Source organism: Notolabrus celidotus, chromosome 1 (assembly GCF_009762535.1).
Source record: "Notolabrus celidotus isolate fNotCel1 chromosome 1, fNotCel1.pri, whole genome shotgun sequence".
Taxonomy (NCBI): Eukaryota; Metazoa; Chordata; class Actinopteri; order Labriformes; family Labridae; genus Notolabrus; species Notolabrus celidotus.
In genome coordinates this window covers 6258211-6276151 of record NC_048272.1, presented here as the reverse complement: position 1 = coordinate 6276151, position 17941 = coordinate 6258211, and the positions used below count along the sequence as shown (strand labels likewise).

The 17941-nt window shown below is 39.8% G+C and overlaps 1 protein-coding gene across 1 annotated transcript in view; it reads right to left on the bottom strand.

Moving 5' to 3' along the window:
- Nucleotides 1–17941, bottom strand: part of tex264a (testis expressed 264, ER-phagy receptor a) — a 100337-nt gene that overhangs the window by 64889 nt on the left and 17507 nt on the right. The window contains exon 2 of the mRNA XM_034692343.1: nucleotides 11102–11323. Coding sequence (XP_034548234.1) covers nucleotides 11102–11323 — 222 coding nt within the window. The remainder of the gene's footprint in view (nucleotides 1–11101; nucleotides 11324–17941) is intronic.

The following is a 17941-nucleotide window of genomic DNA, read 5'->3' as shown; positions in this document are numbered from 1 at the left end:
GACCGACTCTACCCACTGAGCCACAGCCGCCCCTATTTAAAGACATATCATTGCTGAGTGATAATGACTAATGCTTTATGAACCAAACTACAATACCAAGAGAAAATAAAGCTCCTCAAAGCTAGTTTCAGTATCATACTTAAGTTACATTTCTTACTTAACATACTTGGTAACTTTCAGCCACTGCAAAAGGCTTTCCATAAAATGCTTAAAACAGTTTATTAAATCTATTGATTTTCAGCAACGGAAGCCTCAAAACAAATCAGCAATATTTCTTATGCATGAAAGAGGTTGAACAGAAGGTGAGCTCAGAATGTGACTAGGGACAAGGCTCTGGATGAAAAAGAAATATAAGTGAATATTGAATTTAAAACAATTCTCTGAAAGCCTGACACAGCAAACAGAAAAGCAGGCATTATATGAAATGAAATTTGGGAAGATCCCTGTGTGCACACGCAGGGCTTCAGCACATCATAACCCACTCTGTGAGGGGAAAAAAAGTTATGAAACTGACATCAGCATCACTGGTGTCTAAATATAGCAATGTGCATCAACAGCCAAGTGTTTCCTCCAAAGACTGTCAAACAGCAGAAGAAAGGAATAACAAGGAATATTAATAGTAAACACAGGATATGAGGATTACAGGTCAGACATTGCCTCCCTGTTATTGTTGCTTTCTGTTATTTTAAGGTTATTATTATTATTGAGAGCCCTCAAGAAGCATAAAGTGTCACAACCAATAAAAATGTAATGGAGGGAACAATGCAGTGCAATGACAGCATTAATAATAAAGGAGACATCTTGCCCTCACCACAACCTGCATTTTAGAGCACACAAAAGACAGCAGGCGTGCGTCTCATCCAAATCTTAATTTTCACCCCCCATCGCACAGACACATGCTCACTCACAAACTCACACATCACTTTTTTGACTCCCCGCTCACTCTGCTTTTCTCTGCTTTGATGCCACCACAGCCACAACCCCTGCCATCCTGCGCCATCCCACGCAGAAATCGCTGAACAGTGAGCAGTCTGCGCCCTGAGCCGAGGAGGCATTAAAGATGCAGAATCCAACCACGCCCCCCCCCCCACCCCCCCACCCTCACAATCTCCATTTGTCTTTTCAGGCAGCTATCACGTTCATAGTGCTGAAAAAATAGAGCTTGAAGGGACAGTGTATTACAGTGTAAACCTTGTTAATGCTGATTTTAGGGAAAGAAAACTCTGTGAACCCACAACATGAACAGCATTTGGGTCTGGGCTGTGATGGTAGAAGGTATAGGACGTCTTAAGGGGTTGAAAAGTTACTGAGCAGCAAAAATGTGGAAAAAAAAACAAACTCAAAAGTAGTAAGTGTTAAAAGAAGTTTTAAGTAAGTATGACTTCATTTTTTTTTTTAAATCTTAACATTGAGCTTTTTTCTTTTCCTGGTGAGACAAGCTCATTTATATTTATATTTTTTTTCTCGGCTCTCAGTCTGAGTTTGAAGGTGCCGTATGCAAAATAGCTCTTTTTTGAAACCACAAACATCTCAAAGTGAACGAAGGTACGATCCAAACTGTGCGCAGAGATTCAAAAAAAACATCCAAAGCTCTCTGTGAGTCAGGAAAAAGCTGAATTTCGTTAAAAAAACAAAATATTTCTACAAAGTATTTTACTGCAATCTTAATTCAAAGCCTCATTTTGCCCTTTCCTGTACTAGATATGTGCTGCTAAATGCCCCTTAAATTCCCCTCTCTGCTGCTGAGAAATAACAGAATCCATCAAACACAATCAGGAGAAGAATGTCTGTAAGTATTTCATGTTATCACATATTTAGTACAGTTACACAGGTGGGACAGAGAAGAGACAAAAAGCAATAAAACTAATCTCTGAACAATGCTTGAAAGAATCCTGTATAGATGATCAGATATCCAAACACACAGAGAGCCTTTAAGAAGCTGTACTATCTACGAGCCCAGAGGGTTCCCTGTGTGTGGTGTCAATATGCCACAGAACAAAGCAAAAAAAAAAATACAGGGAGTCGTTATCTGCATAAGAAATCATTCCCCAAGCTGGGGCGTGAACCCGGCTCTGTCTGTGAGATTACAGAGAAATCAGCTGTAATAGAAGGAGCGAGTGGGAGGATTTCTTCACCCGATTCAAGAAAGAAAATAACTGACTTTATAACAGCGTAACAAAGGGTGATAGAGGGGAAGTTGCTTTATAGGGGTGTCCTCATTCCCCTATCACGATCTGGCTAGTTGACTAAAAGACGGCTCAAAGTTTATAAGCTGCACACAGTTGTTATGAGACACTGTCACTTACATTATCAGCTTCACTTGCTGCACTACTGGCAACCCAACAAACACATTATACCTCTTATAGGGGATTGGTCTCAAGATGTTTAAAGATTGTGCTAAGCTGCTGTAACAGAGTTCAGCTTTTCCGGTTTGTTAGCTTACACTGTGACCATTATGGTAATACTTAGGATTTTTCTATGCACAACACATTTCTCCTGTGACCACACTTTAGCAGAAACACAAAACAATAAACAGAATACATTTATACAAGTCGAGAGACCATGAGGCAAACAAAACTGTAGCATATTCAGAGGGAAAAACATGATACGATGCTTAAAGCTTGATTCACATAAAGGGATTACTATCTGTACTGAATGTATCAGTTTCCCATTTTGTGTGTGCCCAGAGGGACTATTACTAGTTTTGTTTGACATGCCACCCCCCCCCCCCAAGTCATTGTTTGCTTTCATTCTGCAGATCCCCAAAAAGATGCCTTCACAAACATCAAACAAGATTTGACCAAATCCTTTAATATAGTGTGACAGCTACATCTTTATCCGCTCATTTCTCCATCTTTCACCACCGGCCTTCTCCACCAGAAGATGATATAATCTCAAGCATCCTGTGCACATACCCACTCATTCAGAGCTGACATTTAGACTAACATAAATACGCTGCTTCTGAGCACAAATTCACAAGATTAAAAACATTCAACTGTTGCAACAAATGAACTGATAACCTCTGATTATGAGGAGTACATAAAACATGAGGAATAAAAAAGTGAACACCTGTCATACTTCAGATTTTTAAGCTTCGATTTTACCTCCCTGTGTGTATGTGTATGTGTGTGTCTGTAAACTGTGTGTATTAGCTTATGTGTTGTGCATGGATGAGATAAGGTGTAGTAAGCTGGTGTGGAAAAGGAGCTATTGGACCGAAGAGAAAGTGTTTGAGTGAAAAAGGGCAGTTCTCCACTTAACCTCCTCTTTGATATCTAAAGCTCTGTAGGAGTCCAGGTGGTGTATCAGAGCCTGTGAGAAAACACTTTCACACTGAAAGCTGGGCACACGGCCAGATAGTAAGCCCACCTCCAGTAAGCCTCCGTGGTTGTGCTGGCAGCACTGGTTGGCTTTGCATGACTGAGAATTAAAAGGCTTAAAGCTGCATGCTGTATTTTTATGTGAAACATAATCAACTTACTGGAACCTAACTGTTTAAGCTGGTGATACAGATTTGGGGAATTTTTTCCAGTTTATATAATGTATTTTCTTGTTGTTGAGCAAATACCTTTGGCTTGCCCACAATTTAATCTCTTATAGTTTTGCTGCTCTCATCACCCCGGTTTCCTCAGCTGATATATGAAAACGACCCGTAAAACTAGGGCCTAGCATTTGGACAGGGGGAAGTACGTAGCTGTCAAACAGACTGAAAATAAAGTTCCTCAAATGGCCACTTGAGGCTGGCTCCAAAAGTGAGTCTGTCCCATAGACACATGTTAGAATGTCAAACTTTACAGCAGAATTGAACCATGATCGCACCAGATTACACAAATCAGTTTTGGCCTTTACAGGGTAAACAATAATACAAATATATATAATTAATTGAACTAACTATGTCAATTTCTAGACCACATCCAAAGTTAAAACCAAGCGGCAACCGCCGGTCACAAAATATTAAGCCCATGTGGAATTGTTATGAACTGCAATTCATCGAGAATCTGCTTGAGGCTGGCTGCAGAAACACCAGAAACCACATAGAGACCAATTCAAAAAAGACGATCTTTGCAGCATAAATAAACATGTTTACAGCTTGGTTCAAAAAACGGCTTGGCTCTACGTAGCTAATTTCTCTATCGGCACACACTGTACGGGGGTAAACAATATAATTAATTTAACTATTTCAACTTCTAGCCCACATCCAAAGTTAAGACACCACTTGAAAGGGTGAATGTTTGACTAACATTTGTCAGGCAGCCACAAACTTCATTGAACCAAGGCTAATGTATTTGTCAATGCGGTGGGGATCAATTTCTTAATCCAAGTCTGGCAGGAAGCTTCTCAGATAACTAAAATCTACTGGATCTACGATGGAGTGACAGTACGTCGCACCAGTGTCTCCCTTCTTTCAAAGCCCCTTATCCTCTAACCTACTTGATTAATCATGCATACAGTACATAGGCACACATTTCTAACACATTCATATACCAAGCCTCTCTAAACCATACTCCATTATTCATTAGCCTAGCTGTAGTAAGTATGCATAGTGCTCTCGCCACTCCACAACTCAGCTGGATGTTAGTGTGCTATTAGCCCATCCACAGAGCATGAGCTGCCCCTTAACAGCCTGTCACAGTACTTAGGTCAACTGATAGACTGCGACAAGCCTTTCTTCCTTATGGCAGACAAGTGTGAGGTTGTAAAAACTGATGCTTTATCTACACTGACATAAGCTATCTTGACAGGCTGAAGCTGCACACTGACACTGGCCATGATTATGTAACAGCGCTAGATCCTAAAAGGGAACTGAATTTTAACATGAATGAAAGATATTCCTACTTCTACAGACAGTTGAAACTGTGTCAGGGGCTAGGGCACATGTCGGATAAAAACCTGCCCTTTATTGTGTGGTATAACAGCATGCATAGTGTAGCAAAACCACACAGCACAAAAGATGAAAAGGTATAATACAGGATGTTAAGTTGGCAAAGCAAGATCAGTACTGGTATTGGTACAGGAACTTGTGTTTTATCTCTGAATGCTGGGAGCTCTCAAGAGATCAGCTCAAATTGCGCACAAAGACTGTACAAAAAATGGATGTTGTGTTAGTGCACCAATCAGTTTCCAAGGTGGTCACCATAAATGCTGATTCCAACTAACTTTGAGCTAGGCTGTAAAACTGCAAAACTAGTTTTGTTGGACATCCCCCCAAGTCATTGTTTGCTTTCATTCTGCAGATCCCCAAAAAGATGCCTTCACAAACATCAAACAAGATTTGACCAAATCCTTTAATATAGTGTGACAGCTACATCTTTATCCGCTCATTTCTCCATCTTTCACCACCGGCCTTCTCAACCAGAAGATGATATAATCTCAAGCATCCTGTGCACATAGCACATAGTAGTGTTAGTGCACCAATCGGTGGTCACCATAAATGCTGATTCCAACTAACTTTGAGCTAGGCTGCAAAACTTTTGGTCAACTGTTGGCCAAGAGGGGGAGTTAAGACCAAAGCCACATGGCAATCAACTGCAATGCAATAACCTATCAGTCAAATCAACCATACCCCTAATTTTGCCTAAAGAAGTCTTAGCCATAATATGATAATGTAAATCTGCTTCAAAAATGTGCATTTGAAAATAAATTCAGAATGGTGTTCTCTTGATTTTTGAAGCCAACCTTAAGTGAAAACTTTTTTTGCACAAGGGGTCACCATTTGATTGGTCACACATAAAAATGTACTTGGTTGAATTTTTAGCTAACTGTTCTGGTGCAACAAATACTCCAATTCTGGCTGCACCAACAAAAACAACATTTTTGTTTGCTGGATGTGACACCAGAATGGATCATTTTCTAAGGGCACCAGCAACTCCTACTGGTTAGTCAAGCTGTGTGGGTCCACAGGGTGTTAAAAAAAGTATGATGAAAATAGCTGCAGGCGACTTAAATTATCAATTGGAACAGATGGCAGTCCGGGATTATTTAACAGGATCACAAGAAATATAGTGAGTTGAAAATTAAATCCAAATTGGGAGGTGAAAAACAGCGTGGATGATCATTTCTGAGCCCACCCTTCTTCATATTAAATGCAGCTACTGTGTTTTTTGAATAAATAAAAACAGTGCAAAATCCTAGCGCTGTCATCAGTGCCAAAAGTTACCCATAAAAATAAAGGAAACTCTGGGAAAAGGTCATGATGGAAAGTCAACAAGATAATCAACTTAGACCTTTCAGAAATGGTCTACCTACAACAAACAGGCTATCTTTAGCGTGGCTTTGATATGCTGGCAGATCTGGATACAGCCAATGAATAATGCCATTGGCGGGGTCATTGCCCCTCTACTTTCCCTTGCCCGACCCAACACAACAACAGATGGATGACTCAACGCAGAAAAGCTCTGCTGTTTTGGCACTACATGCTGATGATGCACTGGGTTTGAGCAGGCAATTCAAACACTGCAGTTTACTGATAAAATACAAAGAGGTTCATAGAATTAGAGAGGGAACACAATGAATTAAAGCACTCAAGTGTGACCTCTCTTGCCATCAAGCAGCCCTGTTTCTTACTCTTATGAATATGAGAAATATGAAATTTCCATCACCCACGAAAAGGGAATGTGAAAAAAAATTCCAGCATATTTTTGTAGATGTAATGGTACATTTTAACTAAAGGGTGGGTTCTTTTACCTGATATGAAGAGAAGAAGCTCAAATAAACAGATGGACAGAATTGCAAGCAAGAAAGTGCACGCACTCACACAATCATGCTCCAAGCATTATTCATGCAGTGGGATGCCCCTAAATGAATCCATGTGTGTAAATGTCATCAGTAAATGTCAATAGCTTTTTGAGGCCTGTCCCGAGGACATGAAGCCCAGCATATGGGCCGCAGGATTCAACTACCTTCATTTCCTTCTACTTCATCTATTCTTAATCTGCTTTAAAGACCTCATCCGCTCATGTGATGAATTAAACAACACAAGACACGGAAAAGAGGACAGTTATGATTACAAAATGGTTGACACCGACTGCAACAAAGAACATAAGGAATAGTGACAAAAACTTGTCTTAGTTTAATATGACTTTTGTAAGGGGCAAACTTGAACAGTTCTCAGATACTTAACTCAGGGCTTTCGGGAAGATCCGTCATTGATATGAGCATTCACAAACAGCAGCTTATAATGATTAAAGACGATGTGTCTGAAGGCACCTGGTATTAGCATGCATCTGGAGGGATCTAATTACAAGGACTCATTCACATTCAATCATTTAGGCCTCATTTGAAAGTGGTCCGAGACCAGAGAGCGTATAAAACATGGACGTAGTCTCCCGACCAATGAGTGATTGGTTTCTAAAGAGTGGTTATGAAGCTGAATGATGGTCGCCATATTGGAAATTATGATTCTATCAAACTTTCAATCAACTTTTTTACCTTTACAAGGTAAGGAGGTGGAGATGAGGCGGGCTTTCAGTCTACAGCAAAACAACTACAACACATCGACCTGCCTGTCAAGTTGCCTTGTCCCTAACTATACACATTTTGCATGGCTCCCAGTCTTAATATAAATTAAATGGATGAATGAATAGAGAAATAAGCTACTGAGACAAAAATCCTGCCATGTACCAGGCTGTAACTATGTTTATTTCTGCTGTTATGGGCATTTTAATACGAGGTCTAATGTGGGTTCCTTGGCTTTTGGAGCCTCAAGTGGGCTCTCAGGGAACTGCAGTTTATTGCACATCTGCATTGGCTTCATTCTCTAATACCAGAAGTTGTCTGAGACACACATCCGTTTGGCACTATGCACGCAAATGTGTCCTCAGCCACACTGAAGAGCCGCCAACTCTCTGTCTCCATGGCAACAATGATGTTGAGTAAAAGCCAACTAGCTTGTCATTCTTGTTTGGTTAAATCATTCTTTGCTGTGTTTCATGAATATCTTTTGGCTTTTCCTAGTCCTCATGTAATTCCAAGCATAATGCTTTGGAAAGGGCTGTGCACAAAAATAAATAACACATCAAGCATTGTATTTATTATGTATCAGAAGGATTAGTTTTATTATTTAATAGAAGGCTGATCCTAAACAAAAGAGAGAAATGAGTTTCAGATGTAACCCAAAAGCAGTTAATAATAGCCCATAATAATTCAGCCCAGTGAGAAAACAAGCTTTTCATAGAGGAGAGTAGAACGGCATAATGCAGATCTAGTCCTCTGTTTTTCACTGAGACTCCAGGCTGCAGTGTAGTTTGTGTACCCACTGATGAACAACAGAAGTGTACAGAAACATGAGGCTTCATGATCAAAACAGTGAAATATCGCATCAACCCTTCTGTCCGCATTCACCCACTCCTTTTCTCACTCTTGCTTGTCCTGTTCTCTCTCTTATTATCTGCTGAACCTACACATAATAGTTTTTGTATCAGTTTATGGTTAAATGGCCTAATTAAAGGAATCAAGGCTATGTGTTTGTTCGGTCACTGGCATAATCAGTCACTAGAGATGCATGTGAGGTGCATTAGTACAGCAGTACACTCAAAAAAAGCAACATGGGTGTCTGTTTTATCAACATAAGTAGGGGAGAACGGGGTTGGTTGTCACACGGGTTGGTTGGCACACTGGTTGTATCTCGCCACCAGAGGGCGCTCTCTCTGAAATTGGGGTATGGACATTTCCAGAATTAGGATCAGAGCTCACCTATATATTCTTCTCTGGAGTAAGACAGCTGAACTTGAGGTGAGAGGACTTTTTGTGTTTTTCATGTCAAATTGTAAATATTCAGCTCCTCAGTATTTTTCTTCTAGGCTTTAAACGATGGGTTTATAACAAAACAAGTGTTACCCTTAGGGATGCAGCAGCTGCAGCTCACGGGCACGCGCACTCACCTCGAGGCAGATTAGCAGGAGGATAAAGTTGAGACGGACTCTCTCACCCCGACAACCTGCCCTGCTTATAACCGTTCCTGTGTGCGTGAATGCCCAACAAGTAAGTTGTGTGTCCTGTTATTATAAAGAGACAGAGAACTGACATTTTCCCACCCGCAGGTGTTCACATGTGTTAATGGATAAACTCCCAAAAGAGCAATTGGACGCCACGAGCACGTGTCAGCTAATATATCTAATCACCTATATAATCCTGTTTCTGTTCATTTCATGTTAAATGAAATAAATATGTTCAATTTAAAATTTTGAGATTTTATTATTAAACAAATTAACATTTATTACCACATAAAGCCACAAAAAAGTACAGAAAATTGGTACCGTTGAGTACCGGTACCGATTCCCAGGTACCGGGTATCGGTACCGTATCGGTTCAAATGTGAAAGGTACCCATCATTGGTTACCATTACAAAGTGTGAGGGGAAAGCTATAGTTTAGATTTTTATTAGCTAGCTAACTACTTGTTAGATGGTTGTTAGCCTTGATGCTAGCAAAAATTCCAGTTGGGGTTGGTCGTCACATTCTCTTTAGGGTTTGGTTGTCACATGTAACGCCTAGTTGAGTCAGCCATTATTGTTCGGCCTATTTGTTTTGTTCTTTATGTTGTTATATAGGCTGGCCTAAAGATGTGTTCCCTGTTCATGTTCCTTGCTCATTTTATGTTAAAATGCATTAAGTTATGTAGGCCTATCACTTGTCAGTGCAATTAAACTTTCAAATTTATTTCTGCCTTCTTGCCTTTTTTAAAAGATTTTTCCCATTGAAATACCATTGTGACAACCAACCCCATAGTGTGTTACAACCATCCCCGTGATGGGGTTGGTTGTCACAATGTGTCAGCGTGGCTTTGATAGTTAATTGCCTCTTTGTTACAATGAGTTGGAAAATGAGAGGGATACACATTTCAAGCCAACACCTTAAGCTTCAATTTAATGTAGGAATGACTATTGAAAGATGTTTTGATAATGAGCAATCATCAAAACAGTAAAAAGTGTGACAACCAACCCCGTTCTCCCCTACAACATGTAGCTTCTATTATATTAATTCATGTTTAGTGGTTACATTTTTTTAATTCATGTAGTTTTAACACGACATGCAAAATCCTTAAAACTACAAGTTTGCTTTGTCAAAACAACCTAATGGGTTTAGGTAGGAATCTGCAATACCTCTCCAGAGCAGAAGGTGGCAGTAACAAGAGACATCTACGGTGGAGAAATGTCTTAATCTGTAAGCATTTATTTTAAAGGCTACCAAGTCAAGATCCATATTTTTTGTTTGTCATTGTTAGCCTTCTCTGGGGAACAGAGTTCTATTCCAACAAACCCAGTCTGTTTTGTGGTCTTTTTCCAAACTTGACACCAACTGGGGGTAAACTAAGTTGACACGTTTAAACTGCGAAATGCAAACCTTCTTTACAAGTCAAAAATATCTTATTTTCTCAATAATTACTATTTTAGAGTTTATTTTCACATGATAAAAAGGTCTGTCTCGCAGTTCAAATCATTTCTGGGGATTGAACATACGGGCTGCACAGTGGTGCAGTGGGTAGCGTTGTTGCCTCAAAGTTAGAAGGTTCTGGGTTGGAGTCAGGTGCCTTTCTGTGTGGAGTTTGCATTTTCTCCTTGTGCATGCATGGGTTCTCTCCGGGTACTCCGGCTTCCTTGCACAGTTCAAAAACATGCTCACCAGGTTAATTGGTCTCTCTAAATTGCCCGTAGGCGTGTGTGCGTGAATAGTTGTCTGCCTTCCCCCCAAAGTCAGCTCCCTGCAAACCCGAACGGTAGAAGCGGTCAGAATTATGGATGGATTGAACTTACTTTAGTTTTATTCAGTCAGCATGATTAATTAGTGTTATTGTACCATTCAAAAATAAGTTGGACCCAAACATTGCAAATAAGTAATGGTTAGTTAATACTTTATGTTCACTCAACATATTTACAATTAGTTGGTTCAACAAAATTGTGTCTTGCTAAATGAAAGCATTTGAATAAGGTGGAAATTCTTTCCATCATTTTATTACGTTCACCCAACTAATTGTTTCTTTGAGTGTACTTAAAGCCATCCAGTTGTGATGAATCTTAATACCGGGTGTAAACAGCCTCTGAAGATGACTTCAGTGTTTACAGGTAATACCACATAATGGTCATTTATTCTTATGTTGTCCTTACCTCGATGTACGAAGACAGTCTGGGGTAGACTCTGTAAGGTCCCAGCACATGGGACAGAGTAGTGTTGCAGGGGAAGCTGGTGGTCACAGCGTGGCTCACTTCAGGCAAAGAAAACAATTTGAAGCCAAACTTCTGATACTCTTCCTGCAGTTCTTCATCTGGCTTCTCCTCCCCCTCGCTCAGGACGCTGCCCACCACGTAGCGACATTTCTCTGCTGGCCTCTGAGGGGACAGAAAAGTGAGAGGATATGAGGATATGAACATCAATAAACCCCTTTAAAACCCTTAGTTGAATCGTACAAGTCGAAACCTGTACTTGACTACGTTCATAATCATCAAACACAAAGCAATGCAGTGCCATCTGTTGGAGGAAAATTGTGACATTTCAATGTAGATCTATTGTATCTTATTGCTGGAAGTTATTGTTGGACACCATATTATTAATAATAAAAGAGGAGTGAAGAAAACAGGAAGGTCCAGAGGAAGGGACAGCTCAGAAGGATGTAACCGGTGTGTCATTGGTGTAATATGTGCTGTAGCAGCAAAAAGTTGACCATGTGAGGAAGTAAAAATAGAGGTTGTTTGATTTAAACTTGAGGAGACGTTGCATCCTCGCATAGTCTTTAGTGCCAATGCACGGAGGGCTGCCAGCTGTGGTAAACAGTGCACAGCAAGGTTACATATATGGCAGTTCAAATTGCATCTCAGCTGAAACTGGTCCCTTCTTTTTATACCATGTGTAAAGAATATTATGATTCAAATAATTTTCTACAGAAGATTTGTATCTATATCTGGAGATATGAAGATATGGAGAGTTAGAAGTATTAATTAACAAGCTGTCTGACCTAGAAGTGAATTTGCTCTGACCTTTAAAGAATGTTCTAATTAATGATGAATCAAAATGATTTTCCTGATATTAAAGATATTAGAACAAAATATGTGTACATTTGTTTCTTTAGAACAGCACCCAGGAACTCACAGGGATTATTTATTTTCCCTATAAACACTTGAGCAGAGTAGAAAAAAAGCTGCAGACTTGAATGTTAACTCTCCTTTACTACAAAGCGTCTCTGCCACCATAAAATCTCTCAAAGTGCCCACATGTCTGCATGCCGATGAGAGAGACACAGACTCACAATCACATTACAAATTGTCAGTCAGATATATCTGACTGAGGCTCACCCACTCACGTCTGTCTGCAGACTGCAGTTTTACTCTGGAGCTTCAGATGGAGAGATGGAGAGCGGGAGCTGTTGTTATAAGAAAATTCTACCTCTTTTCACATTTTTATGTCAGTCCTCTTAAAATCATGTTGTGTAGGCACATTTTACATATATTTACAAGTTTCTCGAGCTTTTATTTTTAGAAATCGAGGTACATTTTTTACAAAATCTTCTGACAGCATTTTTTATTCTTCTCAATACCAAAAGCAACATCTGCACTGGAATGAATTGAACCATTCGATCTGCCGAGTCCCTCTCTACTTTCAAAAGACAGCTACAGACCCAGCTCTTTAGGAAGCACTATGCACTTAGCTAGACTGTTCTCCACTGTTGTCCCCAGTGGCAGATCATGTCGTCCAGCTACAGTTGACTCGCACTGTCCTGCTATACTCTGGGAATCTGTGTTCAGGTCTGGAGTGACCCAGCACTTGGTACTTTGGTCATTATTGTGGTGATGACATGTTAATTGTTGATGATGATAAAGAAAGGTCTTAAATTGTTTGGTTGCTTCATTGTAGATGTTCCTTATTTTATTAAGAAAAATAAATAAATCTTTATTTACTTTTGTGCATTACCTTTACACTGCTTGGCAGTACCTGCACCCAAATTGACTTGAAGCACTTTGTTACTCGTACTGATCTTGTTTCCTCTTGTCTAGATCTTTGCTTGTGTTGTTCTTGTTCTCGTATGTACGTCGCTTTGGATAAAAGCGTCTGCTAAATGACATTGTAACATTGTAACAAGTATCAGCCAAGCAAGTGTGTTACCAGCAGGGTTAAAAACAAACAAAACAGCATTATTGGTAGAAAAAAAGGAGAATACAACTTATTATGATTCAATACAATACAATGCAGCACAATGCGATACGATAAGATCAAAACAATTCAATATGTTAAATTCGATACCGTATCACGCAATAAGGTACGATTCATTAAGATACCATTCCATGCGATACGACACAATATGTTACAATACGATACAGTAAGATCTGATACGATAAGTTCCATTACAATACAATTTGATGCCATGCGATGTAATATAATGCGATACGATATAATATACATAGATGTCCCCGCCATAGACTGTATAAATAATGGACGTAGTGTCCATGACATCACCCATCTGTTCCTGAGCGCTGTTTTGAAGCCAATCAACGGCGGCAGCCATAAGGGAAATGCTGAACTCAACCAGGCAGAGTGTGACGTAAAGAGGCGGAGTTTGAGCCTCCTAGCCAACAGCTATGAGTTTCCCGTCCGGGAGTCAAGTCAGTCATGTCCTTATTTGGGCAAAACCCATAATAATATTATCTTCTGAATCGTTGCGTTAGAAAAAAATTCACCCCCCGTACAGTGTGTGCCGATAGAGAAATTAGCTACATAGAGCCAAGCCGTTTTTTGAACCAGGCTGTAAACATGTTTATTAATGCTGCAAAGATCGTCTTTGTTGAATTGGTGTCTATGTGGTTTCTGGTGTTTCTGCAGCCAGCCTCAAGCGGATTCTTGATGAATTGCAGTTTAGAACACTTCTGCATGGGCTTCATAGTTTGAGACCGGAGGTTGCCGCTTAGTCCCCGCAGGACAATATAACCTGAGAAAGAGCATATTGGCTTAAAATGGCACTCTGTGAATAAACCTGTCAATGGGAGCTTCCTGGTGTGCGGATCTTAATATTTTTCGCTATTTCCTACAAAAAAAATGTCTTGAATTTGAATGCTGTGCAGATTTAGCTAATAATTAACAATCCACAGACAAAGAAACACATGCAAATGACAACCACAAACAACAAAAATACACAACATAAATAGGTGAAAACTACTAGAACACCATAGAGGTACTGCACTAGCCATATAAGACAAACATATTCACACAACATTGTATTCTTCCCTAGCACTGCACTGTGTGTTTACTATCACATAAATCTGTTGATGTTTGGTATTATCATGTTATGGTGTTGGATTGGTGTTTATAAATGTGTTCTTGCTTGATATGTCTGTAAGTGGCTGTGTAAGAGGCTGGAACTGATACCAATTTCAGAGCAGCTCTACATTTTCCTGACTTCAAGCCAGGTAAAATAAACAGCAATCATTCATATAGACATGTTTACTGCCATGAGTAATGATTTAATGCTGGAGGAAAATATGCAAGGAGCATAAGCATGGATAATAATGGCATCAAATACTAACTGTTTCCAGGAATGTCTGCACTGTATTTAACTCCACTTTGAGACACAAATAAGCTGAGTTATGATACAAGGAACAATGATACAGAGACTTCAGTATGATATAGTTTCCGTTTTAAACATATGTGGTCTCTGACTGTTGCATTAGACGTAAAAAACATGCAGAATTTCAAACCTTAAAAATAAGTACTGTGTCGATTTGTATTGTGTGAATCTAGCCTATGTGTTTTGTATTTCTGCTGAAGAGATCCACCACAAAAACCCTGCTACAGTACTTTAAAGCTTACTGCTGGTTTGTGCTCTGTGACAGTGGCGGTCTGTGAAGGGCTGGCGCTGAGGGGGCACAGATGGAAGCCAGCAACACTCATCCTCATGTCCCTGGCATCCTTGCATAATTATCACGTCTAAACGCCACAATCTTCTCTTCTTCTCCCTTCCATTTCTCACTTTCGGGGATATTTTTGACAGCATTGTGCTGCTACTACACAGCACTCCTCCCCGTCGTCCCACTTTGTTCACACAGCATCTTTTGTGCCGTAATTCAGAGTTTGTTGGCTGCCGGCGAGACTCCCTGCCTGAGATAAATCTATTTGATCACCCCACCCTTAACCCTCAGTGCAGCTTAATGCCTGCATCATGAGGGTAATAATAATGACTGACAGAGCCTGTTTGACATGAGCTGGTAATCTCTACTGTCACCTGACAGAGACCCTTGTCACTGTGTTTAACCATGAGTCAGAGAACACTGATCACCTGATCTTGACAAGGAATTATTCATTCAAGCAGCACAGGATACACTTGATCTATTTACAATGTAGCAATGAGTCATTTCAAACATGGGCAGTCACAATGGGTGTGTAAGCGTTGTCAGAGTAAATCATTGCAGCAATGTAACTACAAAACCATATGCACTTGTAACTCTGAAATGAATATTGCAATAAGAAATGACATGATAGTCAAGTTTAAAATTAGATGACACCTATTTTGACAAACTATAACTGACATGAAGGTAATTATCTACATTTTTAAGGCGAGGTGCGAGCATGGCTTAAAGAAACAATTCATATTCAAAAACATTGGCAGCTAGTTTTTACCCAAGTCTGAATTCAGTTCATCTAAATAGTCTTTTGGCTCTGAAAAATTACAAGCACAAAGGTAGCATTAGCAGCACTTTGATGCTTTAGAACTTAGGAGAGTAAAAACCATCAATACTTATGATTCATTTTTTATTTAAGCATTTAAAACTAACTTCTCTGTTGTTGAGAAACATGGAGTATATCTTTTTTAGATGCAGCTGTGACTCAGTGGGTAGTCGGTCGTCTATCAATAGGAAGGTTGGCGGTTTGATCCCAGCTCCAGCAGTCACATGCAGAAGTGTCCTTGAGCAAGACACTGAACCCCGAATTGCTCCCTCGTTGTTCAGAGGTGTGTGAATGTGAATGTGAATGAATGAGATTAGATAACACTGATGGTCCCTTACTAATTAGCAGCCTCTACCATCAGTGAGTGAATGAGTATGAATGGGTGAATGTGACAAGTAGTGTAAAAGCGCTGGAGTGGTCAGAAAGACTAGAAAAGCGCTATATAAGTACAAGTCCATTTACCATTTACCATTTAATTGCATCACATCTAAGTTTATAATTCTGGTATCATGACAACCGTACAGGAAGTGACATTATGGAATTTGCAGGCAACATCAGGCTTCTAAAACTTGTGTGCACAGCACTAATTCTTAAAGACACTTAACTGTCAATGGACGCTTTTATTATAAGCATTATATAACTTAACTCAGTGGTTTGCAAAGTGGGGGCCCACCAGGGGGCGCTAGGGAGGCCTCAGAAAATTGGAGGAAAGGGAAAAAATTGATTTTTTTTTTTTTTTTCCAACACGTATGTTAATAATTTTCTAAGCTAAACAAATGTAATAATTACAGAAAGTGAATAAAAGTAAGAAAATACATTCTAAAAGTGGATGTTTCTTTACATATTTTGAAGCATTGTCTGTGGGTTTGCAAAGGGGGTCCCCGGCCAGCAGCTAATGCTGTTTGGGGATCCTTGGCATGGTAAAGTTTGGGAACCCCTGACCTAACTAATTAGTAGGGGTGACCCCAAATAGTCGAATATTCGACGATTCGTTCTAACAAGCCTTAGTCGACTGCCAATCTCATAGTCGAATATTTGCATATGAAATGTGGATCATTCCATTCAAACCATGGGGGTGCTCAATGTCTAATTATACATTATTTTCCTTTTTCCCTTAAAAATAGTGTCTCATTTAGCCTATTTTTATATAAATATAGACTTATTTAATGTAATTCTGAGAACAGCTCTTGAAGTGTTAAATCTCCTTCAAGTGGTAATTAAATCTCCCCTGGTAATTAAAGGTGGACCATATTACGGGGACCTGTGGAGCAGACATACCTCAGCTGGCCTTTAAATCTTTCTACGTTCATGGTAGCTCAAAATGTCAGGAAATAAAACTTCAGTTGATCCTAAAAAATAGTGATGAAGATGAGGAGCAGCTTCATGAAGAGGGCTGTGAGATCAAGGATTACCGGATCACACAAAAAATGTACGGGGCCAAACGAACGAGCAGGAATACCCAAAGCTGTCCGAAGCCTCAAAAACAATCCACAGCATCCCATCCACCTCCACACCATCAGGGAGGATATTCTCAAAGACAGGATTTACAGTCAAAGTAAGGAGCGCACTTCTGCCCATACACATGATGGTTTTCCTCACGTACAATTTGAAAAGACTCACGCCGACAAAGACGCGATGAAAGACTGTTTTAAAAGGTTCTGTTAAGAGATTTAAAAACCCTCTAGCTGGTTCAGGTTTGATTATGAACATTATACAAATGTTTAGCCTTAAGTTAGACAAACTACCCTCTGCAGTGCTGCTCTCCTCTGTGCGAACACTGTATAAATATCTGTGGCACGTTGTTCCATGTTTAACGGATGGTGGCCTTATTGGAGTTTTCTCTCCTTCATCACCTCGTTGTTTTTGCAATACAGATTTAAAAAATCTAAGTTTTATGCTTATAATATTCTGTTGTCCCTTTTACTTTAAGCTACGAGTCTCTTAATTGTAAATGGTTATGTGTAATATTGTCAAGCGGTCACCATCATGCAGACTTTAGGTCAATAAGGAAAAACAACAAACATTCGACTATTCGTCGACAATGGGCAAAATCTGATGAATCAGATTCGACTGAGCAAATCCTTAGTCGGGCTCACCCCTACTAATTAGGTTACTTTGCAACAGGTTACTAACATGATTGGGCATAAAAAGGGCATTCCACAGAGGGAGAGTCTCTCAGAAGTAAAGATGGGTGGAAGAGGTTCAGCACTTTGTGAGAGACTGCATGAGCAAAAAGTTACATATTATCCAAATTATTTTCCTCAGCATAAAATCGCAAGGGATTTGGGGATAAATTC